At 49.2% G+C, this 26,343-nt stretch overlaps 2 protein-coding genes across 13 annotated transcripts in view; one reads left to right on the top strand and one right to left on the bottom strand.

The window, feature by feature from the left end:
* The window catches only part of EVI5L (ecotropic viral integration site 5 like), a 58,444-nt gene extending 46,239 nt beyond the window's left edge, over positions 1–12,205 (bottom strand). For 6 of the 12 annotated variants that reach the window (XM_059732378.1, XM_059732383.1, XM_019479693.2 and 3 more), the window contains exon 1: positions 11,855–12,013. The gene's annotated coding sequence lies outside the window, so the exon portion shown is untranslated. Of the gene's footprint in view, positions 1–2,144; positions 2,466–11,854; positions 12,014–12,122 lie in introns of those variants that run through there. The other 6 variants (XM_019479696.2, XM_059732375.1, XM_059732379.1 and 3 more) reach the window with 3 other exon arrangements.
* A 1,295-nt stretch (positions 12,206–13,500) lies between these two features.
* Positions 13,501–25,748, top strand: LOC132252116 (uncharacterized). Its single transcript, XM_059732384.1, has 2 exons — positions 13,501–14,400; positions 15,519–25,748. Exon 2 carries the CDS (start codon positions 19,823–19,825, stop codon positions 21,656–21,658), a length of 1,836 nt encoding a protein of 611 aa, XP_059588367.1. The 5' UTR covers positions 13,501–14,400; positions 15,519–19,822; the 3' UTR covers positions 21,659–25,748.
* The last annotated feature ends 595 nt before the right edge of the window (positions 25,749–26,343 follow it).

Below are 26,343 nucleotides of genomic sequence, written 5' to 3'. Positions count from 1 at the left end.
CCAAGACGTTTTTCTCTGTCAGGGTGGGAGGAGGATTCCTGGAAGGTTTCCGTCTGTCCTAAAGCTGCAATTTAGTTGCTTCTGCCCTATTAAGATGAAGAGTCTGGAACACCCAGCTCAACTGGAGACGTCTGGCAGAGCATGTCGCCAACAGAGAGCATGAACACTATACTTAAGTTTAGCAAGTACAGTGCATTCATGGCAGAGCTTGGGGAACACGTGTAAACAGAGATGTCAGCTAGCTGGTATTCCTAGGAAGTGTAAGGTACTGAATAAGGCCAAGGAGGTTAACACAATATTGCACTGGAGAACTGGGACCACAGCACTAAGATGAGCCTAGATGAGTGGCAGGACATGGTGTGCAGACAGGGTTTAAGCACTTGAATTAATAAACAGTAGATTTAAATTTTCAGAGATGTGTAGCTTCTTTAGCTGCTACAGAGTTTAAACTACTGTATTTCAGGGTGTTTAAGTTGGGTTTTGAAGCCCAGTTTTTAGGGCTGAAAAATCCATCTCGACTTGCACACCGTGCTACATAAAAATCAGGCACAGGATCAGGCTCAGCACTCAACTTGTGCAGCCTCATCCCCTGCAAACCAAACAAAGGCTAAGCCCAGTCCCATCCCCTGTGAGTGGCGCCAGGCTCGGCATTTGGCAATGCTGCTTGCAGCAGACAGGGCTAGGCTCAGTGCTCAGCTGGTGCAGCCCCATCCCTGCAAGCCCAGTACTGCTTGAATGGGATGGGGATGGGCTCAGTGCCCGAGCCCATCCCCATCTCCTGTGAGCAGTGCCAGGCTTGGCTGGGGATGCGCTGCTTACAGGGGATGGGGACAGGCTTGGCTGGCACAGCCCCATCCCCTGCGAATGGTGCTGGAAGTGCCGCTCGCAGGGGATGGGGCCATCCATGCCAGTCATGCACTGAGCCCAACCCTGACTTATACACTGTGCCTATAAAATACTTACCTTTCAAATTGGTCAGCCCTCAGCTTTCCTATATACTGTATTGACCTATACACCGTGAAATACGGTACAGTCTTCACTTATATGCTGCAGCTAGGGTCCTAGAGTTGTATTATGCAGTTTAAGATTGGAACAAAAAAACCCAAAAACAAACAACTTCCTTGGAATTATTTAAAAACAAATCTGAATGGTTAAGAAGTAAGAGTTTCATGACCAGGACCAGCTAGCACACAGCAGAATTGCAGAACAGAGGCTAGCTTGATTGGTGGAACATCAAGACCAGTAAAAAAGAGAGGGTCCTTAACACCCATGGAATGAAGAGTTTGGAAGAGGTCAGGTAGATTACAATGAGCCATGACATTAATTGACTTCTTCACTGCTGCCCGAGTAGAAATGCTGCTACCACTGCCAGGCAGTTTATTTGAAACTTCGGGTGGAGCAGGAATCAAGGTGGTGAAGTCCCTCCACCTAACCGCCTTAGTTTTGGGGTGGGTGTGTGTGTATACACATTTTATGCACACACACATCTCATAGGAAAGCAGTGCTGGAAGGGACCTCAAAGTCATGTAGAGTTCAGCACTCAGCTCAAGACAGGAACATCTCCAAGTCATTCCAGCCAAGCATCTGTCTACCTTGTTTTTGAAAGTTTCCAAGGACAGAGAATCCACAACTTCTCTAAGCAGCCTGTTCCAATGCCCAACCCTCAAAATTCTATATAGGTCCAAATCTACTCTGCCTTCTTCTTGACTTCAGACCAACAAGGCTAACTGTGTCTGACAAGACTGAGCCTGCTTTAATTGCACGTAATTTCCCAGAAGGAAACCAAGGCAGGGCTGTTTCTCCAACTCTGTGGGCTGTGTTCTGGTACCTCTGTGGCTGCCCAGGGTTTTTGTTATGCTGCAGAAAAGTGAAGATTAACAATGTTTGTGTTGGTTTCACTACCGTTGTTCCAGGCAATCAGAAAAAACTGTGGAGACTCTGGTCTAGTTCCAGCAGCAGGAGCTTTAAAAGCAAGCAAAAGTACCACTTTTGTGAGGGACAGCCCTGCAGAGGCTAGGGGAGGAGAGACCAGGAAACTTGGATTTTCAGGAAGCTCTGGAGAAGTGAAGGTGGGGAAAGCACTTCTGCTACCTGAGCTGTTAGGAACCAAGGAAAAAAAGAGAGATCTTAGATGTGACACCTACTTGTCAGAGGCTGAGATAAGAAAGGAGGGTCCAGATATAATACCATGGAAGGAATTCCCTCTCCCATCCTGGCAGCTGGTAGTGTGTGGACTTCTCTGCAAGGCATGGCCAATCTGCATATCCTTCCCTGGTCCCACTTTCCCCACCAACCTTCATTTGGGAGTTTTAGTTCTCTGGCAAGTCACAACCACATGCTGGTTACGGCAACAAGACTCGATTAACCCATCCGAGTACTGGTTAGGTTGGCTCCGATCAGTCTCATGGCAATTTGTCAGGTACAGGTATATAACACTGCTGCAGCTTGTTCCCTCTTCCTTCAACCTGGGAAGGGGTGAGAGAGATGAACTTACAAACCTCAGTCTTGTTTGCCTGCAGATGCCAATAAGGCATTGCAATAAAATCACAGCTATTACCCACAAGCTGACAGCACCTGGTTTGAAACACACAGCTACAGTGCATTGTTCAGAGGTAACATCAATAGCTCTGCCCATTTTGAACAGGCTTCTAAAGGGGAAGATTTCCTACTGCCTATTAATAAAGGATCTCTTATGCTTCTAGGATTCACTTAACACTGTTTCACTCCCAGCTCTACTGAGCATCAGCCTACAAACTCACCCCAGCACCAATGCAAAATTGACTGCTATGTGCAAGCTTGGAGGCTAGAAAAAAAGAGCACTAGGAGTTCTGTAGCAATCAGTGTCACGGTCCTGTTTCTCATTCTTAGACATACAAAGCTTTCTCCCCACCAATATTCTTCCTGAGTATAAGGTGCTTGGATCTTTCCCCCCCACCCCTTTCAATACGCAAAGAAACACACCTCAGCTGCTGTTCTACAGAAGCAGGTCTACTATAAGCTCCTAATGGGAAATTATATACAAGATCAAAAGCCTTCCTAACTGTGCCCACTCATGTTTGCAACTAGCTCAATATAAACACTTCATGTTTCCACACATACAAACATCATGCATGGTCTGAATAATCATGCTTCTAAAATACAGTTCCTGGCAACTGAAGTGGGGCATTATGAAAGGACCATGATTACCCAAAAGAATTCAGTGCAGCAGGTAGCTGGTTAGACATCAGAGATCAGGACTTGTTAGTTACCCATTACAGAATTAAGCCTGTTTTATTACAAGAAATAACACCAAGGAGGACAGGTGCAAGCAGGTACTTACACTATTCAAAGGCTGCCTTTGAAGGGGCCTAGCTTCCGGCTGCCCAGGAGGCTGTGATGCGAATAGTGAGCAAGAACACACGACTGGCAGCCTGAAAACAAAATCAGCCATGACAACTCAAGATCTACAGCGCTAGATTGTCACTGGCACCTGCAAAGACCTTGAGATTTGATTCCTGGCACAAAAGGACACTTAGGGCCAGCAAATACAATCTTTCCTAACTATCAGTAGGACCAGCAATGACAGAAGGGAGAGAACAAAAAAAGCCATGTGCTGGAAAACGGGCATTTGGGGAGGACAAGATATGCTTAAATAATTAATATAGTCGAATTGGGCTCAGTTCAGTTTCTGTGCATCTGCTATTGCTGATGGATGCTTGCTTAAGTCCACCTTATAGAATAAAAGAAAAGTATGGCTTGAAGGAACCTCCACAGGCCAGTTTGACCCTCAAGATAGTTGTGCTGCAGATTTGTTAGGAAACTGCTGCAGGCAGGAGTAATATTTCATCCAGGTTCCCACCCTTTGTTAGGGGGAAGTGGAGACTCAGACCAACTTCCAGCTTTCAGACAGCTCCACAGAAAGGGCAAAATAAGCCAACGGCTATATTTCAGTTTGGAAAGTCATGTTATGTTTTCCTTAGGTTAAAGAGTTTTCAAATATAACACAATTTAACCAGAACATTTCAAAGTGGGTCTAAAGAGCACAACTGCTTGGTCCTAGGGAAAAACTGGAGTTAAATTGTTAACAGGCCTGGCTGCATTTTAAAGAATTGGTTGGTATAGTAGAGAACAAGAGGTATTGAAGTAGTAAAGTCCACAAAAGCCACCCTGATACTTAGACATTTTACTTCTCCTACATGATATTGGCTTCAGACTGGGACAGCTGACACCATGCTTGTCCCATTGCAGAGCTGAAAGGCTGCTAATCAGTGTTTTTTCTTCCACCCTTAGTTTAATTAGAAATGCCAAACCTTTCTATGAAACGCCTTTCAAGATCATTACACAGCGAGAAAGCTCACCATAATCTCTGGCTTACTCTTTAACACTTGTGAGAGTGCAAAGGCTATTATTTTACTGGCACAGCCCTGAATCTGCTTTAAAACAGATCTTGTGTTTTATCTGCCTGGGGGAAAACACCACGTTTTGAAGAACTATAAACGTGGGTTGTTCTGTTACTTTAAACTGGCAGCTTCCTGAGCTAATGCCACCTTATCTTGATACACATATCCTCCTTACTGTTAGGGTGAACATTGCCAGCATAAAACTTCACTGAAGCTGGCAGAAAGGTCACAAACTTAGGCTTCATAGAGAAGCAACCAAGGTTTGATATTGAAAAAACTAACATCTTTCAAGAGGAGAAATATTTGAGTTGCTTTCCTTAAAATAGTTGTACAAAAGGAACAGCAGCTTTGTCCTACACACACATTATAGTTGTCTTATAATACATTTAAAATTCAGTGATGCCTAGAGTTCTGTAATACAGCAATGACATCTGTCAAAAACATTGGTCCAATGAATTAATGCAGGGTTTCCAAGCCACAACATTTAAACACACGCATTCCCTCCCCCCCTCCCCCGGGGCACTCCGATTTGGGCACATCTGGAGATGAATGACTGTGGGTTTCTCTATACCAGAGCAATAAACCATCAAAGACCACTCACTACCCATGACTCCAGGAGTTCCCTCAGTACCTGCCAGAGGAATCCTATGCATGAAATACCTTTGGCAAAGAGAAGAATGAGAAGAGTATAAATGCTCTTTGTTTCACAACCCAAAACAGCTGACATTTCCAGAAGTTGGCATGTGTGCATATTTTTTTTGGGGGGGGGGGGGAAGGTTGAGAATTCATTTCTTTCCCCTCACTCTGAAGTTCACTTTTCTCTTAATTATTCCCCCTCCCCATCACCCAAGACCACATTGCAGTGGTATCCTTTAGGTTGCTGGTTCAAATCCACCCCTGACTGGTAGTAGCTGAAAGTCAGTGCTACCTCAAGGCTGCTTGAAGGGATCATAAGGGATGAGCTGGGAAGGACATATCCAGTTCTCAGCAGACCAGTGATGGTAACGTGATATGACATGCTTGAGTCTGTCTGCCTGGCTTATAGGGAGACTCAGAGAGGTGAGGGGCTGGACAGGCTAATATAACTGAATTCTCAGGGGTGAATCACAGTATTATAGGAAAGCACGTGGGAGATCTGCCCTGTCACCATTTTGAGGCGAGACCAACTAGGGAGAGCCAGAAGCTGATCGAGCATTCAGTTCTCTTTGAGCACAACATGACAAGGGGAAGCCAAAGCACTGTGGAGGGGCCACCATTAGTCTGCTCCCTAACTGGTAAGTTACTGTGTGTTTGTCCTTTACAGCACACACCTTTCCCCTGAAAAATTCAGCTGCTGGAAATTAGGGTGTGCATTTTAGCAGAGGAAATACAGTAATAGCAGCTTCTGCCTGGGAAAGTGACAGCAAAGCAACAGTGCTGCAAGTCGGGCTGTAGGCACTTTCTTCCCACTCCCCTTCCTCCATCCACAGGGGTGTCTGCTGCAGAAGCAAGGAGAGACTTTCCCCCGCTTCTTTCTGTCTTTCAAAAACAAAGTGTGTATCATCTTTTTTTTGGGGGGGCGGGGGGGGGGGGGCAGCATAAGGTATATAAGAGAGACAATATGGTAGATCAGGCTGGAGGCGTGTGCTGTCCTAGCAGCATAGGTTTGCAAAACCAGACCAGACAGAATTAAATGTTCATTAGTTGGGTGATTTGAAGAGGAAGATGCACACTAACCAAGCTGGACATTACAGTGTGGCTCCCCCCCCAAAAAAGGTAGGAGTCTCATAAAGACACACACATACATGCACTTTCAGCTGGGGACCGAACTGGTTTCTGACTGGGGCTGGGGAGGGAACTCACAGCTGTCACTCATTAAATAACCCCACTTTATAAGTCACTACACCAGGCAGACAATCTTAATTGCTTTATTAAATCTGCATATAGGCAAGCAGTTCTCAAGCTAGGTTTTGCTGCCTTTTAGCTTGTCTGAGGCCAGATGCAGTGATGGCCTGCTCAAAAAGTGCTGTTGTCAAAGATACGGCCACAGTGACATAAATAAATGCTAACTCTGAGATTTGGGTAGACTGAATCCAGCGAACTGGGGAACATTAAGAGCCCTCTCTGCTTCAATGAGAGCTGTGAGTAGTAATCAGCCAACAGGTACAAGAAACCAAGGCAGGGGCTTTACCAGGAGGGTTAGGCTTGCTGTACATATCACTTCAGCCCCCACGCATAGCAGGATAAGTGTGGGTAGAGGCCAGAGATTAGGTAGAGTAAGAAGCTCACAGCTAGAACAGCTTTTCAGACACACAAACACTATTACTGCTATTTGATTGCCTAATGGTCAGATTTCCAGGCACCTTCTCAGCTGCCAGAGGCCAATCCACAGCCCAAACAGTATTCATTTCTGCCCTCTTCATACTGATGCACACACATAGAGCCCGACTTTTGAAGCACTCCAAGATTTCCTATTGTCTTGAGCGCTAGCACAGACTGAGCCATTTTGGAAACTATGCTGGCACTACAGAGCAAGCCAAGCTCATGGCAGACTCTGGCAACCATCAGGACAACACAGTCAGCTTGGAGAGAGCACCCTTCAATATAAGTGTGATAGCATTCAAAAGAGGGAGTGAGATCATGAGAATGATGTAACAGCATTTGAAGAAGCCAAGGTTATCAGTAACCCCAGGTACTCTCTTTGGGTGCTGGTGTTCACACAGATGCACCTATTCCTCAGAGTTTCGCCGATAAAGTCCCACAGATCAATGCCAGGCAGGCAGCCCATTCATTTCAATGAGACTTTATTGCTCAATAAAAAAGCACTGTAAAAAGTAAATACACCCTGTCAGGTTAAAGGGGCCATGTCTGGGCTGAGCCTGCAATTAGACTCATGTATTTGTTTCAGGATTTGGGGCACATATACACAAGTGGCATCTTCTCTCCTAATAACCAGGTCCTTACAACAAACCTTTAGGATGCAGTTATTTCAGAGAACTGTGTGCTTCAAAATGCTCCATGTCTTATAGTAGTGTAAAAGCAATGTAGCTGTGGTGGCCTAGAAGTTATGCGAGAGGCAAGGATTTCTTAGGTCAGTGGCTCCCAACCTTTTTTTGCTGTGATCCTAAATCCAGATCGCGACCCCCACCCCTGACTCACTCATGCCCAGTGGTGCCAGCAGAGCCCGGGCTGGGCTGTGCTGGGATCGTGGGGGCGGCAGTGGTGAAAGCCTCATGGACCGTGCACCAGGAGAGCCCCACAGGCAGGAGGGGTAGAGCAAGGGGCAGATCCCCCATGACCCCGAGTTAGGTCATGCCCTGAGGTTGGGAGCCACTGTCTTAGGGTGATCTCTTATCTCAAGTACATAGCCAGGCCAGTAAATTTAAGGCAAGCTTCAAAATGCAAGGCATTCTTCCTCAGGTGTCTTACAGGCTGTCTCTTGTCACAGAATGGTAGGAATGTCAATCTGGCAAAGCCCTTGGGGTCACATCCCTCCAACCCCTATTCCAGGCAAGATCAGCCCTGTCGAAATCATCCTAGACAAGCATTTGTTTCACTGGCTCTGCAAAACTTTGGCAACAACCCTTACACAACTACCAGGCACAAACACCTTTTAACTTGTCACAGGTAACACAAGGGAAGGAGCTTGTTATCATACACTCAAGAAATTCAAGAAAGAGGCCCCTCAGGTCATGGAGGAGACTAGACTGCATAAAGCAGGTCTGCATATGAAACCAAGACACTCCAGAACTGCTTATAACATGCTACCGAATAGAAGAGCCATGTTTTATCCCACTGCATTGCTCTTCTTTTGGATGGAAACAGAAATACTGGAGGGTAGCCGCTGACACCATGTCCTCCCAATATTCAATACTTGAAGGCTGAGAATTTCAAAAGGTGCTTACAGAGTAAGTCAAAGATTCTCAACCTGGTGTGCCGTGAGATCCTTTTAAGGGTGCCACACAAATATTAGCAAACTAATATGGTTACGCATGCAAACACCTACATGATTCACAATATAAATCCAGATATTTCCAACAAGAATCCACAGGGTCAAACCATTCTGACCTGCTATGGGCTTGCTGCAACACAAGAACTGCTCTAGGATTTAGCTAAAAGGTAGCTAACATTTGAAGTATTGCTCATATTTTCTACAATAGAAGCAGCGTTGGCTCTGGAGGAATTTAGAAAGGAACAGCTATTAGGATGCGGTTATTTCAGAGAACTGTGTGCTTCAAAATGCTCCATGTCTTATAGTAGCGTAAAAGCAATGTAGCTGTGGGGCCTAGAAGTTATGCAAGAAGCAAGGATTTCTTAGGGCAGTGGCTCCCAACCTTTTTTGCTATGATATTAAATCCAGGTCACGACCCCCACCCCCGACTCACTCATGCTCAGTGGTGCCAGCAGAGATTGTACTGAGGCACAACATTAGTTCTTTTGTTTCCCATGGGTGAGCCCGATAGGTCCATGGATAAGTTACAGTCAACAACCTCCTTGCCAGCTGGGTAGCCAGCATGCATCCCATGTACCAGATTTGATTTCATATCTTGGCCATATGATGCCAAGAGAGACGGAAGGCGAGACAGCAGACAGCCGACACAAAGTAATGATGTAAACACAAGGTATTGGAGTCCTCATCACATCCACGGAATCAGCAAGTTCCTTTTTGCACAAGAAATCATATAAACGCTGGGCTGGAAGGGACCTCTGGAGGTCACCTCTAGTCCAACAGCCCCCCCCCCCCCCCCCCAAGGCAGGATCAGCCCCATCCAAACTGTCCTAGACACATCCTTGTCTAACCTACTCCTAAAACTACACAATCAACCCTGTCGCATACCTACAGGGCACACTGCCCACCAGTCATCAAAAGTACCCGAATCTGCGTAAAGCAGAAGGTTGAGGGCTAGCAGTGTCCTGCAGTTGCAAGTGGCGTTAAATGTACTCAAGAGATCCAAGGAAGAAACTCATGGCCCACCCTGCCCCTCCCAAGGCTGTGGAGTAAAATTCCTTCTCGATTTCAAATGTGGTGATTAATCTGACCCTAAGTAGAGTGGCAAAACCCTCCAGCCAGGAACCCTTGGTTTTAGCCCCAGTAGGAGCACCAGCATAGATAGCACAGTCACAATCCCCAGCCTGGGCTGCCGCCAACATCCAACACTGCTACAGAAGGTGAAAAAGCCCCAGGCACCTTTAACAACAGGCAGGGGAAAAAAAATAAAGCATGTTTAAAAGAAATATCACAATCATGAGTTAAGAAACTTCCTCTTTCTACTCATGAATCCAGGAACAAGTTCTGGAAACAGTAACTGGGTCTGAAAAACCTCGATTCCCAACTAACCTACTAGCTGACCACACACCATGCCAACAAAGACTCCTTTCCACTCTGACTGCAATACCATTTTAATCAGCTGACCTCTCAATCACAATGGTCAGAGGGGCAAGCCTTGAACAGTGTAATACTGAGCTACTTGCAAATGGCCAACAGGACTCCTTTCTAGCCATCAGGCCTCAGTGTAAGCATTTGTGCCAACAGGTGTAGTGTAGACAGTACTCAATCAGCTAAGCCGCTGGGGCTGTCTACACAAAGGTCAAAAGGCTTTACTATAAATAGCCTCCCAGGTGTCAGCATTATTTTAAGCATCACATTCATGAGACCTGCTGATAGATCAGAGGCATTTTACTGACAGGTCAGTAGCTAGAGGGTTGTCTACACTAGGGCTACTGAGATAGCTAGCACTGATGAGGTCAGCCTTATGGCTTTTTCCTATGCTTTCCTGCCTCCCCACCTCCCCTAAACATAAACTCACTCTGAGCTTTGCATAAGTGTAGGCAGTTTTTTCCCCCCAGTCATGAAAAGCCTCTATCTGCACTAAAACTTGCTCTGCTGTTAAGAAAACAAAAACAAAAAACCCCCAAAACCAAACACATAGGTACTTGTTTTACAAGCATAAACCGACCGACAGTGCTAAAAAATCCACTGCGAAGTCAAGTGGGAAAGACACAGGGCACAATCAGTCTGATTTGCTTTGAAGAGAGTGCTAATAACTTGCAATCAGGGTTAAGAAAAAAACCAAAATGTTACAGAGATGCTGCTGGAAAGCATCAGCTATTTGGACAATATACAGATCTCAGGCAAGCAGCGATTCTTTCTAATGAATGCAGGACTAGATACAACAAGTCCTCCAGACACCAGGAAATAAAGAAATAAATCAAAATCAACATAATTTTCAATCTCTCCCTGCAACCTGCTACATGGCTAATGAACATCAGGGTTGTGGCGAGACATTTTCTTTCAGGAAATCCTCCAAAAGCAAATCAGTCATAGAAGAGCTTCTTCTCTTCATCATTCAGCCATTCTGGACTGACTGAGCAGGCAAAAAATTAAACCCCCCTAGCTTGGAACATGGAGCATCAATCTTTAAATCAAAGGCAGCTGGTAGCATCTTACTAGTACATTTTTTATTCTTTGAACAAGGATCAGCCACCACCTCCTTGATCTTTAACCCGACTAAAAACTGAACACAATGGGAACAATAACAAACCATCACCTCTGGAAAAAAAATTAACAGAGTGCTGCCATCTCACCAGCCCCGTGCATCCAGCTAGTCCTTGAGACAACTCATGTCAGTGTGGGGTTTGACAAAGCCAGCAGGTAACTGACCCTGGATGGTGGCCCAACACCCAGATAAATAAATCAAAAGGAAGAAGGCCCAGCAGGAACTAGAATTTGGAGAAGAATCTCTTGGTTCCAGCAGCAGACACGGTTGCAGGGGAGATTGCAAGGGGAAGGTTTCTTCTAGAAGAGACCAAGTCACCCTGGCCTAGATTTGGGTTTTTTTTTAAACCCAGAAGTGGAAGCTGGAGGGATGGGGGGCAGATGCTGGGACCAGGGCACTGAGGCAAACAAAAAGCCCCTGCACCAGAGACTGGGAGGGGGGACGTTTCCAGCAGTCAGGGGCTGCAGCTTTGGTTGGTGGAGAAGACGGCAGATGTGTCAGCTCCTACCATGTTTTCCAAGAGAGGGAAGGTGGGAGGGAGCCAGCAATCTCTTCCCTGCACCCACTGCTGAGAGGATGCCTGGGGCTGAACAAATCCCAGGGTCTGGGCACAGGCTCGCCTCTGCCACAGCTCCTCAGACTGGGGGGCATCACCCCTGAGCCTGGCAGATAAAGGCAGGGCATGGACGTGAGGGCAGACCAGTCGCTCCGGACTAGGCTGGCGGGAGCAGGGGGTGGAGGTTAGCAAAGCCCCCTCCCCTTGGGTTGGGGACAGCTCCCCCCTGCGCCCATCACTTGCACAAAGCAGGGCTCAGCTCCCCGCCCTGAGCCTGGAAGTGGGGGGGGGGGACCGGCACCCCCCTCGGGCGGGGTTATCCCAGCCCCCTGGATTTTGGGGTGTGGGGCGGGGGGACCCTGCAGATGTGGGCCGCCCGCTGGGGGGAGCACCGGGAGTCCCCAGGCACTGAGGGCGGGCTGGACCCCTGCGGCGCCTCCTACCTGCGCGGCGCTGCCATGGCGGCTTCGCGGGGGCCCGAAGCCCGAGGGCCCGGGCGCCGCACCCGCGCTCAGCACATGCAGCGGGACAGGGGCGGCAGCGCCTAGCGCCGCAGCTGCCATGGAGCCCCCTCCGCCCCCGCCGGCTGCCCGGGCCGGACTGCTTGCCTGCCTGACTGACAGGCGACTCCGCCCCCCCGCCCCGAGGCTCCACCCCCGGCTCCCCGCTGGCCAATGGCGAGCCGGGACTCCAGCCGCGACACCCGCCTACCGAGCCGCATCGTCCAATGGGAGCGCGGAGAAAGGAGACAGCACCGCGTCCGCACCCACGGGGAGCCGAAGATGGAACGGGCTGCGGATGCGGGCAGAGGAGGGGTGAGAAGAGGGGCGGGGATATAAGCCTCACCCACGAAAAAAAATTAACTAATAGGCACTCGGTAGAGAGTTAATGGACAAGCCATGCCACCTATTAGGTTCAAGGAGAGGCTTGAGTGCAACGTAGAGGGGGTGGGATCTGCCTTGTTCCAGAGACCAATAGAGAACGCACCAAGCGTTGATTGATAGAGGTAGTCCTATCAGATGCGGCGTCGCTTCGGGGAGGCACGCCGTCCGCTAGGGTGGAGCATAAGCCCCACCTTTTGCTCCCCAAGCCAGTAGGGTAGCGGACGAGGTTAGATTGGCAGGTAACCTCACCTGTCACACGCAGGAACATAGTAGAGTGGCGCCTGACAAGCCAATGGGATTCTGAAGAAGCCGCTCCCCATCGCTTTCTCCTCCCTTCGCCCAGTTAGAACGTTGAGCCCTATCCCGCCCCCTCGGAGGTGCAGCTGGACCTCTTATTGGCAGAGCGCTGTAGACGGACGCGAAGCTCGCCCAATGGGGCGTCGAGTAGAAGAAGGCGCGCTGCTGAGGCAAGGACTGAGGCGGGGTTACTGCGCCCCCCCCCTCACAAACGGGCGCGATGGGGGAGGGCGTCCTGAGAGATAAAGGGGAGCAGGAATTTTTGGGGGGTGGCTGGGACCAGAGGAGGCCTTGGGGAGGGAGTGGTGCAAGAGGTCCGACATGGGTGACTGATGCCACCGTAGTCAGGGGGGGGGGCATGTGCCCTGCCAGCTACCCGTCAGCGATGAGGGGAGCGGTCCCCCACAGTCAATCTTGCCCACTGAGAAGTGGCTGTGGTGCTGCGATTCCCTGTCCGGGGCTCCTGCCTGTCCCCCTGCCCATCAACTGAGTGGGGAGCGCAGCTTGTCAAGGTGACCCAGCGCTGTGGGGGTGCACATGCATCCCCAACATGTTGCCAGTGGGGTCTGGGAACTTGTGGGGGTGGAGGCCCTGAGGAGACCATGGGGGAGGGCGTAGGAGAGAGGCCTGCAGGGACCAGGTGGGGAGGATAAGGTAGTGCAGGGGGAGGAGACCCTAGAGCATGGGCTGGGGGGGGTCACAGGGAGTCCAGGGGATGGGAGGTCAGATAAGGGCATTTGCAGCCGAGACCCTGAGGAGACCACAGGGAGGAGGCTTGGGCAGTGGGGGAAGAGACCCTGAGGGACCCCTAGTTTGGGAGTTTAGGCCTGGGGGGAGACTGCGGGGAAGGGGGTGCAGGGCGTCTGTGGGAGGGGGAGGTCGGGGAAGGGCTTGGGTCAGGGCTTCCCAGGAGGCCTTGGGTTAGAACGCCAGGCAGGGCTGGATTAACCCTTTAGTGGGCCCTAGGCAAACCAATGTGTGGGCCCCAGGCCAGTTCAGACCCACTTCTGCACTCTGGCATTGCTGCCTGTGGAGAGCAGGGCTCGGCGGCACTGCTAGGAAGCAGCCGCCGCGGCAGCAAGGCCAGCAGAGGGGAGGGAGGCGGATGGGGCCATTAGTGCTGCTGCCACAGGGCGAGGGACTGGGGTCGCCCATATGTGCCTAGTTTGCCTATGCGTTAATCTGGTCCTGATGCCATGAGGGGTCGCAGCAGTGGTTTTATTCTAGGAGTGCAGTGCAGGAGGAGGATGGCAGCCCCTGCCACAGGCCTTGGGAATGGGGTAGAGGCTGAAGAGCATCCATGTCTTTTTGTGTCCCACATGGATTTAACTTTGATCCTTTAACAATGTGACTTGACAGTGTGCAAGGGAGGATTTTCATAGATGTTAGGGGATGGAAGGGACCTTACAAGATCATCGGGTTCAGCCCCCCTGCACTTAGGAAAGACTGCTGAGATCAGATGACCCCAGCAAGGTGGGTGTCAAGACACTTATTGAAGATCGCTGAGGTGAGTGACTGTACCACCTCTGGGGAGAGATTTTTCCAAACCCTCAGTGTGTAAAGAAGTTTTCCCTTATGTCTAGTCTAAAGCAATCTTAAGTAGGTTTGTTCCTATTGTTTTGTATCCTCTCCTAGGGGTCCTTGGTGAACAGATGCTCCTCTAGGCCCTGATACACTTACAGGCTGCCACCAAGTCCTCTCTGAGTCTTCTCTTATCCAGGCTGAATAGTCACATGTCTTTCAGCCTCTCCTTGTCTGACCAAAGGCAGAGCTATTCCCGCACCAGGAATTGAACCCAGGCTGCCTAGGTGAGAAACCAGGAATCCCTACCATTAGACCATGTGGGAACAGCTAAAAGTGCCTAGGGGCCTGGGTGCCTATCAACCCCTAGCCCCTCCTAGCACACCATAGGCAACTGGTAGGGGGGCACATGCCCCCCCCCGAGACTGGCTGCCATCGACAGCTTCTGCGCACTGTCGCCTCTCGCCACCAACCAGTCACCCATGCAGAGAACCAAAGCCTGGCCCTCACACTGCTGACAGAGACCCCTCTGAGCTGGGGGGGACCTGGGCATCCAGGCTCCCAGACCTCACCACCCTCTAAGCATAGAGTAGGGAGATAACCTAGGTGTCTGTGCTTAGCTAAAACAGGGTGCATTCCCACACTGTGAGTCAAACCCAGGCTGCCTGGGTGGAAAACCCGGGAATCCTTACTGCTAGACCGTATGGGAGTTGTGAAAAAGTACGGCTGGAAGGGACCCCAAGAGATCATTTAGCCAGGGACTAAACCTGCAACCTTGGTGTCCTTTACACCAGGCTCTAACCAACTAAGCTAAATGTCTGCTTTTAAGTCACACCTCCTTCCTCTCTCCTGTCGCAGCCCTTGAACCCCACTCCTGGCTCCTTTTTAACAAATGACACTCATCTACACTCTTATTCCTTTTCCTCTACCTTCAGGGCACACGTGTCTGATACATGGCACGACCCTTGGCATAGCCCAGCACAGGGCAGTGTCTGATACATGGGCGACTGGTGCCTCCCGAGCCTGGCAGGGCACCAGATTGCCGACCGAGGGGGTGGTCCCCTGCAGCCAATTGCCGAGCCAGTGGCAAAACCAGAAGTGCACTTCTGTCGGCATTTCCAGTTTCGCGTCTGGCGCTACCAGCCAATGCACTGATATTCTGCTGCATTGGATAAACTGACAGGATTCCTGCTTTTGCGTGGTGGTGGGCAAAGATATGGTGATGGTGTGGCTGAGGGCCACATAAGATTGTGAAAGGTGAAAGGGAAAAAAAAGTGTGATATTCAAGATAATGCAGCATGACTCAGGAGAACTGCATTGAGATCTCACTGTCACCTTGAGATTACTCACTCATTCTTTCTCTTGCTGGCTCGGTTGGTTCTCTGAATGTTCTCTACCTTCTAAGGGTGCTGAACCAAGATGTCCCCCTTCCTTTTGGAGCTGTATACCACACCTGCCATTGAACATACAGATCTCGGATTGGCCTCTTCAGTCATCTCCAGACTCGCCAATGACTTTCCTATCTACTGGAAGACTGTCATTGTCATATTGAGGAACTGCCACTGCTGGTGTTGAACAGTTACCATGATGTTACAGTGGACAGTGAGCAAAGGAAGCATAAGGGAAACAGGTACCTTTGTATTCCCATTTCCAAAGGTTTAACTCAGCACAGAGGTTCTTCACTTTCTCCATACGAAGATCCATCTTGTCCCAGAATCCCTCTTCAATCTGGGTGGGAGAAACAGGACTTAATTAGATCCCAACCTTCAAACTCAGTCATGTTCTGATCTGGAATTTTGGTTCAGTGAAGCAGAAGTCTCCATTCAGCTGGCTAATACTTTCAAGAGCTCTGTAATTTCAGTGGCAGGTGTGGGGGGATTCCATCATAACTCTGCGGAAATGCAACACAAAAATGGTCCGGATGATACATGTGGAGCAAGTCCACATCATGTAATCACTCTAGATTTAGCCAGCACCAGAGGAATGCAAAGAAGTGTTCAGAGATAGTTTAAACAAGCTTTCTATCCCCTGTGTTTAACACTGAGGAACTGGCATTTTTTCCCCTTTAGAATGGGTCTTTTCTTTCCTCCACAAGACTGCAGTTGTGGAGTCTTGGGGGAAGCCAGGCTCCGAAAGGCGTGACATGTGCCACTGCACTCTGGGCTTCACACAAGGAGGCTTATTATGTGTTTGCCTTTTTTTGTGTGCAGATTTGCATGGACATGGTGTGATGTGACTTGTGAAACCTCTCCCCCTCTAACCCTCCCCGAAGCATTTGTTGTAGAATGCCAGTGTTTCATTAAGGATTAAACTCACAGATTCCAGTTCTTCTTTTATGTTGATTTTATATCAGTCAGATACCACTGACTGAAGTTATGTCAACTAATTATCCTACAGCGAAAAAAGGAAGCCAAACCAATACCCATCTGGAATCACTGCATTAGAAGAAATACAGTTACTTAAGAGTTATACCACTGTCAATAAGAACAGGATCTGGCCAAGTAGCATTAGGCTAGTTTAAGCCTAGAGTGAAATCAGAATTAGGCCCACACTGGTTGCACTGGAGAAAAAGGGATTTTCTTGAGGTACTGCCTTAGAAGTTACAAAATTGTAATCTTATTTTTCATTCTACTTTCATTAAGTTTTACATTTTTAAAACTGCATTGGCTTCTGTCACAACCCAATGATTTTAGTGCCTCGGCATGATGGAATTTTCCCGCCACATGAGAGTCTCTGTGCACAGCAAAAGTTTTCTGCTGCAATAGAAAACTCCGGTGCAAGAGAGTTCCCGCCATTCGCATGCAAATTTGTGTCCCACTATTGGCCAGTTCTAAATTATTCCTACGTGGCGGCTAGCGATTGGCTTGTTAGCCGTATAAAATTCTGTGCGACTTCCGCCCAAGTGGGAGAACTTTGAGCATGCTGCAGAGTGCCTTTGAAGATTCCTGACTTGCGGCTGAGCTGATCGATAGCCTGATCACCTATCGATTCTTCTCCCCATCGCCGAGCGCAATCCTTCGACGTACCCTTTTCCCTGCTGGCCTGTTTCGTATACGGATTCGCTGGCCTGAGCCTTGCCAGCTGGAGCAACTCGTGTAGTTGTTTAAGTGACCGGACCACCTGCGTCGTGACGACTAGCGGCGTAAGTAAAGCTTTTTGCAACCAATATGCTTTGTCTGCCTCTCCATTCACCAGCCCGCCCAAACGACCGAGCAGTTTATATATCACCTCAAGTCGGCTCCGGCCGTCTGAGACATGGCGACGAGGATGGGATCTAAGGGCACGGTGATGGAGACGAACCTAATTGGGTGCTGCCCTTGGCGCACCGGGATTCGCCGCGTAGAGAATGCAAACGATCTATGGGCGCATATCGCCTACCACCAGGCGGTAGAAGGGGATGAACAAAATATTGATGGCTACTTCTCCGTAAAGAAAGAAGAAGCGGTCATAAAAGAGTGGAGGACAAAGCTATCCCTTGGGGAGTTCGGGTGTATAATGGGGAGCGATCGGGTCTATTATCGACCCCCGGAGGAAACATCGACCATATCCCTAGCCGGGGTGAAGGCGCGGAAGGCAGAAAAGCTGTCCCCCACTCAGGAGTTTGCTCAGTGCACCTGATACCTGAGGGAAGGAGGGGAACCCACCCCAACGGACTGGTTCAACTGTCCGGATTTGGTGCCTGGGTCGCGGGGTCATGAGCTTCTCATTCAGCTCCGGGAGGACCTGGAGATCAAGGGCCGTCACATGCCCAAATGGGGTTTAACTAAATGGAAGAAGGGAAAAATGATGAATGTGTTGTTCTGTACAGTAGCGAGTCTACTAAGGGAATATGCAAATTTGGAGGTTCAGCTGCATACGGCGGGTAAGGAGTCACTGGAGTGGACAGCAAAGAACTCCAGAGTGACGCTTATCAATAGCGCCGGCCGCATGATGCCGCTGACAGAAAACGGCGCCGAACGAAATGTGAGCTATCTGGAGAACCTGGAAAAAGAGGGGCGGAGCTTTGGAAGACCCAGCGGGGATCTGCCTAGCGACTCTGCCCCCTGAGGTGACGTCGTTCCCAACGGCCCCGCCTCCTTGCCTCGGGGAGGGGGCAATGGGAGGAGGGATGTATCCAACACTCCCGCATGAAGAATTTAACTCTCTCTCTGCCGCAGCTCACCCGATAGCTGTGATGAAGCGTGTTGCGGATGAAGAAGGTACCACGCGTACCACTGTTACCTCTCGCACACGCACCCGACCAGAAATTCAGGAACTTTGCAGAGAATCTAAAATAAAACCAGAAGAAACTTTGGCCATGTGGTTGGGACGATTAATAGTAGAGTTTGGATCTGACATTTTAGACAGGGAAGAAGCAAGTGCCCTGACCCGACAAGCGGCGTGGAGCGGAGGGCGTGCTACTGATTTGAACGTGGTCATGGACAGTGCCCACTGGCCCATCCCACTCCCGGCGCTTGTGGTGGGACAGGTAACCCACAAATTCCACACCTGGCATGAGGGTCGCCCGCAGAAGGCCACTGCGGAGCAACTCCTCCTAGCCATAATTGGAGTATCATATCTTTCATGGAGCCCAAGAGCGAATCCAATGGGGCTAACAGCAGCCCAACGCAAGGAAAGATGGGCTCATCGCCACCTATCGGACCCCGGGGCAATTCCAACGCCCCTGGAAGCTATAGACACCTGTGTAGAGGTATATGGAGGAGCAAATGCTGTTACGCTCCGACTCTTTTTGAACCCGATGGCAGGTCAGCCAGTGGGAAATCTCTTAGGCCATCTCCCACGACTGCAGGCGCTCATGAAACAAAGTGAAGGAACTTCTGATGATATAAGAGACTGACCTTTGGCATACCCAGTTGAAACACCGAGACCAAAACGTCAAGAATTTACCCCCCGGCGAGAGCCATGGTGGTCACCTCGAAGAACCTTGAAGGAAAGACATATGTTTGGATTTCTCCTTGCCCACTCTGGACTTACAAAGTATCAGTTGTGTATTTTGGGAGAAAGGAGCCAACGTCGTCTAGCTGAAGCATTAGGATTTAAATTCGAGGACCCACCAGAAAACGAGTAATGGCCGTCGGCTCCACCAGCGGCCTTCTCCAACTCGAACCTGACCCTCCTCCTTATGCCGAACTCACTGTTTACAACCCTACTGATCCAGATGATCAACAACAAGTACTTTTCCTCCTCGATACTGGAGCTCAGGTTAACGTAATTACCTCAACAATACCCCGCCAGAAAACCACCAAAATGATCAAGGTACAAGGGCTTAACACTATTGCAGTCACCACAAAGGTCAAATTCTTAGTCCAAGGTTATCGATACGCTCTAGAGGCCGTGTTAGGGGGCATCAACATTCTAGGAATCCCAGGGATTAAGGCCCTTGACCTTAAGGAACAAGTGCTACAAGCATTACCCATTATTATCCCAGCACAGGATTGGCATCGACCAATGCTTCGTAACACCTCCACCTGGCGGTATCGACCAATCCCAACCAAGAGTCCCCTAAAAAAGTCCCTTACTGACCTCCTGCGGTGACTCGAGCAACGAGGTTGTATTAAAACCGTAACTGCTAGCACCTACTTGTCACCAGGATGGGGAGTCGCGAAACCTGGAAAGCCCAACGAAGCCCGGCTAGTTGTCGATTATAGAGAGGCCAACAAAAGATGTCAAGTACTTCAACAACCTAATCCTTCTACTCTGCCACAATGCATGTTCGAGATGGCTCAATTCCAGCGACGTAAGTGGGTCGGGGTCACACTAGACTTAAAAAATATGTTCTTTTTCATTCCAATAACTGACCCTGAAGGAGTACTAAATATGTGCATTGACGGCACTATGTACAGGTGGACGGTTTGCCTGCAGGGATATCGCAACGCTCCGTCGCTGGCTACTGGTGCCATGAACAATACCCTGAAGAATTTTCAAGCCTCACATTCTCTTCCCCCAGAGGAGGAATTAAGAATCTGGAGTTATGTCGACGACATTGCTATCATGGGTCGTGATAGTTCCGTGCTTACTAGTATAGTCAATCAACTAGTCGCTCACCTTCAAAGTGAGGGATGGACGATCAACGAGGAAAAGTCATGCCTACATCCTGTAGATGACATTACATTCCTCGGCACCCGATACATCGGTTCCATCCGTCACGGAATCTCACATGATGGTCCTAACATCGATCCATCAAAGACATTCCTTCCTGTTACTAAGAGACACTTCCAACAGCTTTTAGGTCATTTAAACTGGTACGGGCATTATGTTGAACCCAGTCATTTGGCACTCCTCACTAAGTTGCAACGAGAGATCCGTGACAAATCCCGAAAATCCACGCCTTGGACAAAAGGAGATCAGCGGAACCTGCTTCGCCTTCTAGCTACGGTTAAAAACACACAGCTCCACGCCATCGATCTAGGTGAGCCATTAACCGTAACCCTTGGGTTCACCACAAACCACGTGTGGGCTATGGCGCACAATCCTCGCGATGAGCTAGTATACACTGCCCATAAGACGCTTCAAGTGGCACAACATCGATATGGAGCTATAGGGAAAATTCTCCTAGCCGGACAACTAGTGGAGCCATTAGCAAGGGGGCATGGGACACTACGCGCTCCCGGTGCCACATTGTTACCCTTGCTGGATGCGGAAAAGGTCGACCCGCATTTTCAGGGGGAGCCTAAAACATGGAATACACTGGTGCTTACCCACCATTACAACTGGCACTGTTGGAAGTTTGAAGATACGGCGCCTAATCCTAGCCCAGAAGATGAGAAAAAGGTCCCTACACTGTATGGAACCTCTGCCCCAGCATGGATGGCGTCAGATGGAACTTCCCGACATGGTGGAGGCTATGGGTATTACTGCAAGGCTTGTCACGATAAGGAAATATTTCAAGCCTACCCAGATGACAATTCGGCCCAAAAATGTGAATTGTTAAGATTCCTCAAGGTACTGGAGCACTGTCTGACACATCATGACGATACGCTCCCCATTCCAATCATCGCAATCGACTCGCAGTATATTTACAAAATTCTTACTGGTACAGCCCTTCCTACCGAAAATTTGAATGATTGGCAAGACATCTGGAAAAAGTTAACTAAATTTGCACGGCTCCTGTTGGTTAGGCACACTAAGTCACACCGTCCGGATACTGATCCAGTACATGAGGTCATCGATAAGCTCTTAGAAGACCTACTCGGGACCGACGTAGTTTTGCCTATCACATCTACCTCCGGTCCTGAAATAAATCTGTTCCTCACGTGGCTTCATGAAAATTGGGGTCACCCAGGACCACGAGCTTGCCATCAACGTTGGTGCCGAACCATTATGGAGCCGACCTCATACGGAGTTCGGCGCGATTGGGAAAAGGTAGCTCAGGCCTGTGAGATATGTGCTAAGGAGAAGTGTCATAGAACTAAGCATCAACTCGGAGCTTTCGACTCTTCGCAGTTCCAGGCAGGAAAAGTCTGGCAGGTAGATCTGCTAGGACCCCTCCCAGGGTCTAAGCTGCCAAATAAAGGATTAGTTGTTGTCGACTTGGGAACAAGATAGTTACAAGTTATTCCCTTACGGAAAAGCAATGCCACTGCTGTTATTTCCGCTTTAACTGCTGTATTTGCCACCTGGCAACCTCCTCATGAGATTCAGTGTCACGGTGGAGTCCTCACGGAGGGCCGTGATCTCCTTGAGGCCCTTTCATCGCGCTACTTCAGCCCGAGGGCACCCTCCATTCTCGCCCGCCACGTCTTGATGGAATATGTAATAGGGAGGCTGCCTTGTGTTTCCTTGGGCACGTAAGCTCCTGGACCCCTCGTGGGTCTCCCCGTACAATGGGCGCTACCCAAGCACCCCAGCCTTATGGGCTATGCGTGGCTCCTACCTCCTCTGATACCACGCCCCAAGCTTCGCAGATGTAATAGACGTTGTTGGGTCTGTCTCTCTCGTGCCCAGCCTCCCGCTGGGCCTCCCCTGATGGTACGGTCCCGCTCAGGGACTCCCTAGCGGGCCCCGGCCCTTCCCTGGCCAACCGCACGGATACCCTCTCTGACCCCGGCTCACCGCGCTGCTACTCCCTGTCTTCTCGGGGCAACCGCAGCGCCCTGCCTCGGTCTGAGGGGTGTTGCCGCATTAGCCTGCGGCCGGGCTCGCTATGCCCGTCTCGGGCTTCTCAGTAATTGCCCCTCTCTCTAGGGCTCCTCAGTATGGCGCTCCCCCTCTTTGGGGCTCGCCACGCCCCCACGGGGCTTCTTAATCATATACAGTGGTGCTCCCCCTTTTTGGGGCTCGCCATGCCTCCACGGGGCTTCTCAATCATATATACTGGCGCGCCCCCTCTTTGGGGCTTGCCATGCCCCCCCACGGGGCTTCTCAATCAGATCGCCCCTCTCCCTGGGGCTGGGGTCCATGTACCCCGCACGCAATCCGGGGTCTCGGTCCCCCGTCTGCAACCTACCGTTTGCGCCCGCGACCCACTGGCCACGCTCCTCGCCGCCAGTTGCTCACGCACTGGCGTGTGAGCTGCGCCTTCCCTGGCACTATGAAAATAATGCGCCCTCTTGGCGCTAGGGCACCCCACACTCTCTGGGGTCCCTATAATTGAGGCCTCCTCCAACCCCTACAGCCTCACCCAAGCCTGCGGGTGTAATAACACAAACACAACGCAAAACCACAAGCCCCTAGGCTGTAACATAACCACAAGCCACATGGCCATAACTCAGTATCATAGCTCGAGCCTCCAGGGCTATCACGAGCTGTACTTGCAACTCAGGCTCCTTCCCATATCTCGGCTGAGGGAGCTCCTGCCTCTCTGGCTGCTGGCAGAGAACTGCCAGCCTGGCCTCAGCCCTGGGCTTCATAAAGGCCAGGCCCTGCCCCCTACAGGCAGCTGGCTCCCCTTAGTTGCACCGGCAACCCGCAGCTGGGCTCGTTACCCAGGCAACCCTCAGCTGGGCTCGTTATGTCAGGCCAGGGCTCGCTCACTCGCTCCCTGGCTGTTTCTCCTCTCTAGGAGCAGGGGTACCGAGGTGCCCTGCGACATTCAGTCTGATGGGGGACCCCTGTTTAACTCTAACGCTCTAGCCAAATTTGCTCGTCTTCACAGTGTAGCATGGCATCTCCATCTGCCATACCACCCGCAGTCCAATGGTGTTGTAGAAAGACATATAGGCCTATATAAAGAACAACTTCGTCTCAGAGGAGGAGGGACGTTTAAAAACTGGACTAAATTCAATCATGATGTTCTCATTTCACTGAACACCTCAAAACCGTTATGGGACGAAGCTAATGTCCAGAAACCTCTACCTTGAGAACCTAAGTTCCAACCAGATGAATTAGTGTGGATCTCAGTACCGCACCCCCACCAGTCTCATCCGCAAGTTCACAAGGGAACAGTTCAACGGTCGGGACAATATCCTAATACCTATTCTGTCCAATTAGAGGAAAAGCCTGATCGTCCCCCTATTATCGTTCATCACAACTGGATGACTCGTCGTTCCGACGTTCACCTAGTATCCTTATAGTAAATTCAGTTACGATTCTCTTTTGTTTTGTTTTGTTGTTTTTTTCTTTCTTTACAGGCCTGACTTCAACAAAGCAGTAATCTACAGCCGCTCGATTGTGAGATCCGTCGAGCACCCAGCTGCGGTTCCTTCGAGTCAACGAAGTGACGGCTATGAAGGGGACACCGAGGCAATGAATGTCTGTTGGGTCAGAACTCGCTCTGATGCTGCTCCTCTCTCATTTCTGCTGCAGTGTGTTAGTTAGACCTATTGTTGATCCATACGTAACAGCAGTTTAGGGAAAGAATGTCACATTAAAGTGTATAATTGACATGAATGAAACCATAATACAAATTTCATGGGAAAAACTACATGATAAAAGTGCGCAAACTATTGTTGTGCATCATCCTGAATATGGGGTCTGTTCAAAGAAAATACCACGGGAGGGTGTTGTCTAGAAGTTCTTCGCCCATTGATGCGACGATCAGTCTGCATAATGTGAGTTTCTATGATGAAGGAGAGTACATATGTAAGGCGGTCACATTCCCCTTAGGAAATACACAATCGTTAACAATGGTAACTGTACTTGTTGAGCCCACTATAAGTTTCACCAAGGAGCCAAATTCTCTAATAGATGATGGAAAGTGGACAATGGCAGCTATTTGTACAGCAGCCACTGGGAAACCAGCTGCAAATATAAGTTGGGAAGGAGACTTTGGTAAAATAGAAAATAGTTTAATTTCCTTTCCAAATAGAACGGTAACAGTTATAAGCCGATATAAGATCATTTCTACTAAATTTGCGAGGGGAAGGCGTATAACTTGTATTGTGAAACACCCAGCTTTGGACAGGGAAATAAGGTACTTTCATGTCCTAGACATCCAATATGCCCCTGAAATATCAATAACCGGTTATGACAAAAATTGGGTTTTTGGCAGAAAGAATGTTCAACTTAAGTGTAACGCTAATTCTAACCCGCCGCCTATAAAGTTTACCTGGGCCAGATTAGATGGACAATGGCCTAAAGGCTTACTGTCTATAAACAATACTCTACATTTCAATGGCCCACTAACCCACAATCGTGGCGGGACTTATATTTGTAGGGTGACAAATTCCCTTGGTCAAAGAAGCAATCAAAAGACTATTTACGTATCGGATCTTTCTACCATCACTACCACATGATCACCTACGGTTTCATGGTATCCTTCAACTAATAGCATTACGGGTTTAGCGTCAGCATTAACCTCAACAGTAATTCAGGGATGCAGTTGGGGTACCATCATTGGTAGTGCAGTAAGTGTAAGTCTCTTTCTAGTACTGGGAAGTATTTTAATTGGCATTGTCTGTTATGGAAGAAGGCGAACGTTCCGTGGCAACTGTGTCATTGAGGACCACACTCCGTCGACTGACATAGAGGAAGAGTCTCAAGTAGATGTTTCCCAGCCAACTGATAATTAATAATTATTGTTATAAGTTCAAGTTGTTATATTTTAGTTTGTTAAAGACCGGTCTGTAAAATTGTTTATTTGTTTAATTATATATTATTGTTGGTTGCTTAAGCTCTGCAAGGCCAGTGAATCCTGAAACAAAAATTCCTTATAACGTACTCATGTGTCTAAAATTCCAGTTGTGCCGTCGGCAAGGGGGCATGTCACAACCCAATGATTTTAGTGCCTCGGCATGATGGAATTTTCCCGCCATGTGAGAGTCTCTGTGCACAGCAAAAGTTTTCTGCTGCAATAGAAAACTCTGGTGCAAGAGAGTTCCCGCCATTCGCATGCAAATTTGTGTCCCACTATTGGCCAGTTCTAAATTATTCCTACGTGGCGGCTAGCGATTGGCTTGTTAGCCGTATAAAATTCTGTGCGACTTCCGCCCAAGTGGGAGAACTTTGAGCATGTTGCAGAGTGCCTTTGAAGATTCCTGACTTGCGGCTGAGCTGATCGATAGCCTGATCACCTATCGATTCTTCTCCCCATCACCGAGCACAATCCTTCGACGTACCCTTTTCCCTGCTGGCCTGTTTCGTATACGGATTCGCTGGCCTGAGCCTTGCCAGCTGGAGCAACTCGTGTAGTTGTTTAAGTGACCGGACCACCTGCGTCGTGACGACTAGCGGCGTAAGTAAAGCTTTTTGCAACCAATATGCTTTGTCTGCCTCTGCATTCACCAGCCCGCCCAAACGACCAAGCAGTTTATATATCACCTCAAGTTGGATCCGGCCGTCTGAGACAGCTTCCTTAGAATTACTCCTGATTTACTAGAGTAAATTACATAATGAAATAGCCTCCGTGTATAACCAGAGGCAAATCACTTAAGGATCAGATTCTCATCACAGTTACAGTGGTGTAGAAGTTAAGAGGAGTTCAGTTGGGCTTTAATGGATTCACACTGATGAAACTGAGGAGATAAGCATTTGCCAACATTGGATAGGCACAATACCAGACTGCTGGTGTAATACACCAAGGCTCCGTTCACTTTCCCCTTACACTGCACTGGGTCACATCATCAGCAGATGAAAACTGGCTTCACTCAATTGAAGTTACTGAAGCTAATGCCAACTGAAAGGTGACTGCCTGGGCTGTATTTCCAGGGCTGGGAGTCCCTAGAGGAGTCAGTTAGGGTATACTAAGAGGCTTACCTGACTGGGCCACATTGCTGCTGTGGTCTAAATGTGCCTTTGTCACTTTTCAAAACAACTGTGCAGCATTAATAACTTCCAGGTGTCACCCTAGGGGT

This window comes from Alligator mississippiensis, chromosome 8, assembly GCF_030867095.1.
Source record: "Alligator mississippiensis isolate rAllMis1 chromosome 8, rAllMis1, whole genome shotgun sequence".
Lineage (NCBI taxonomy): Eukaryota > Metazoa > Chordata > Crocodylia > Alligatoridae > Alligator > Alligator mississippiensis.
The sequence above is the reverse complement of the archived record's forward strand: the minus strand, read 5'-3'. Positions and strand labels throughout refer to the sequence as shown.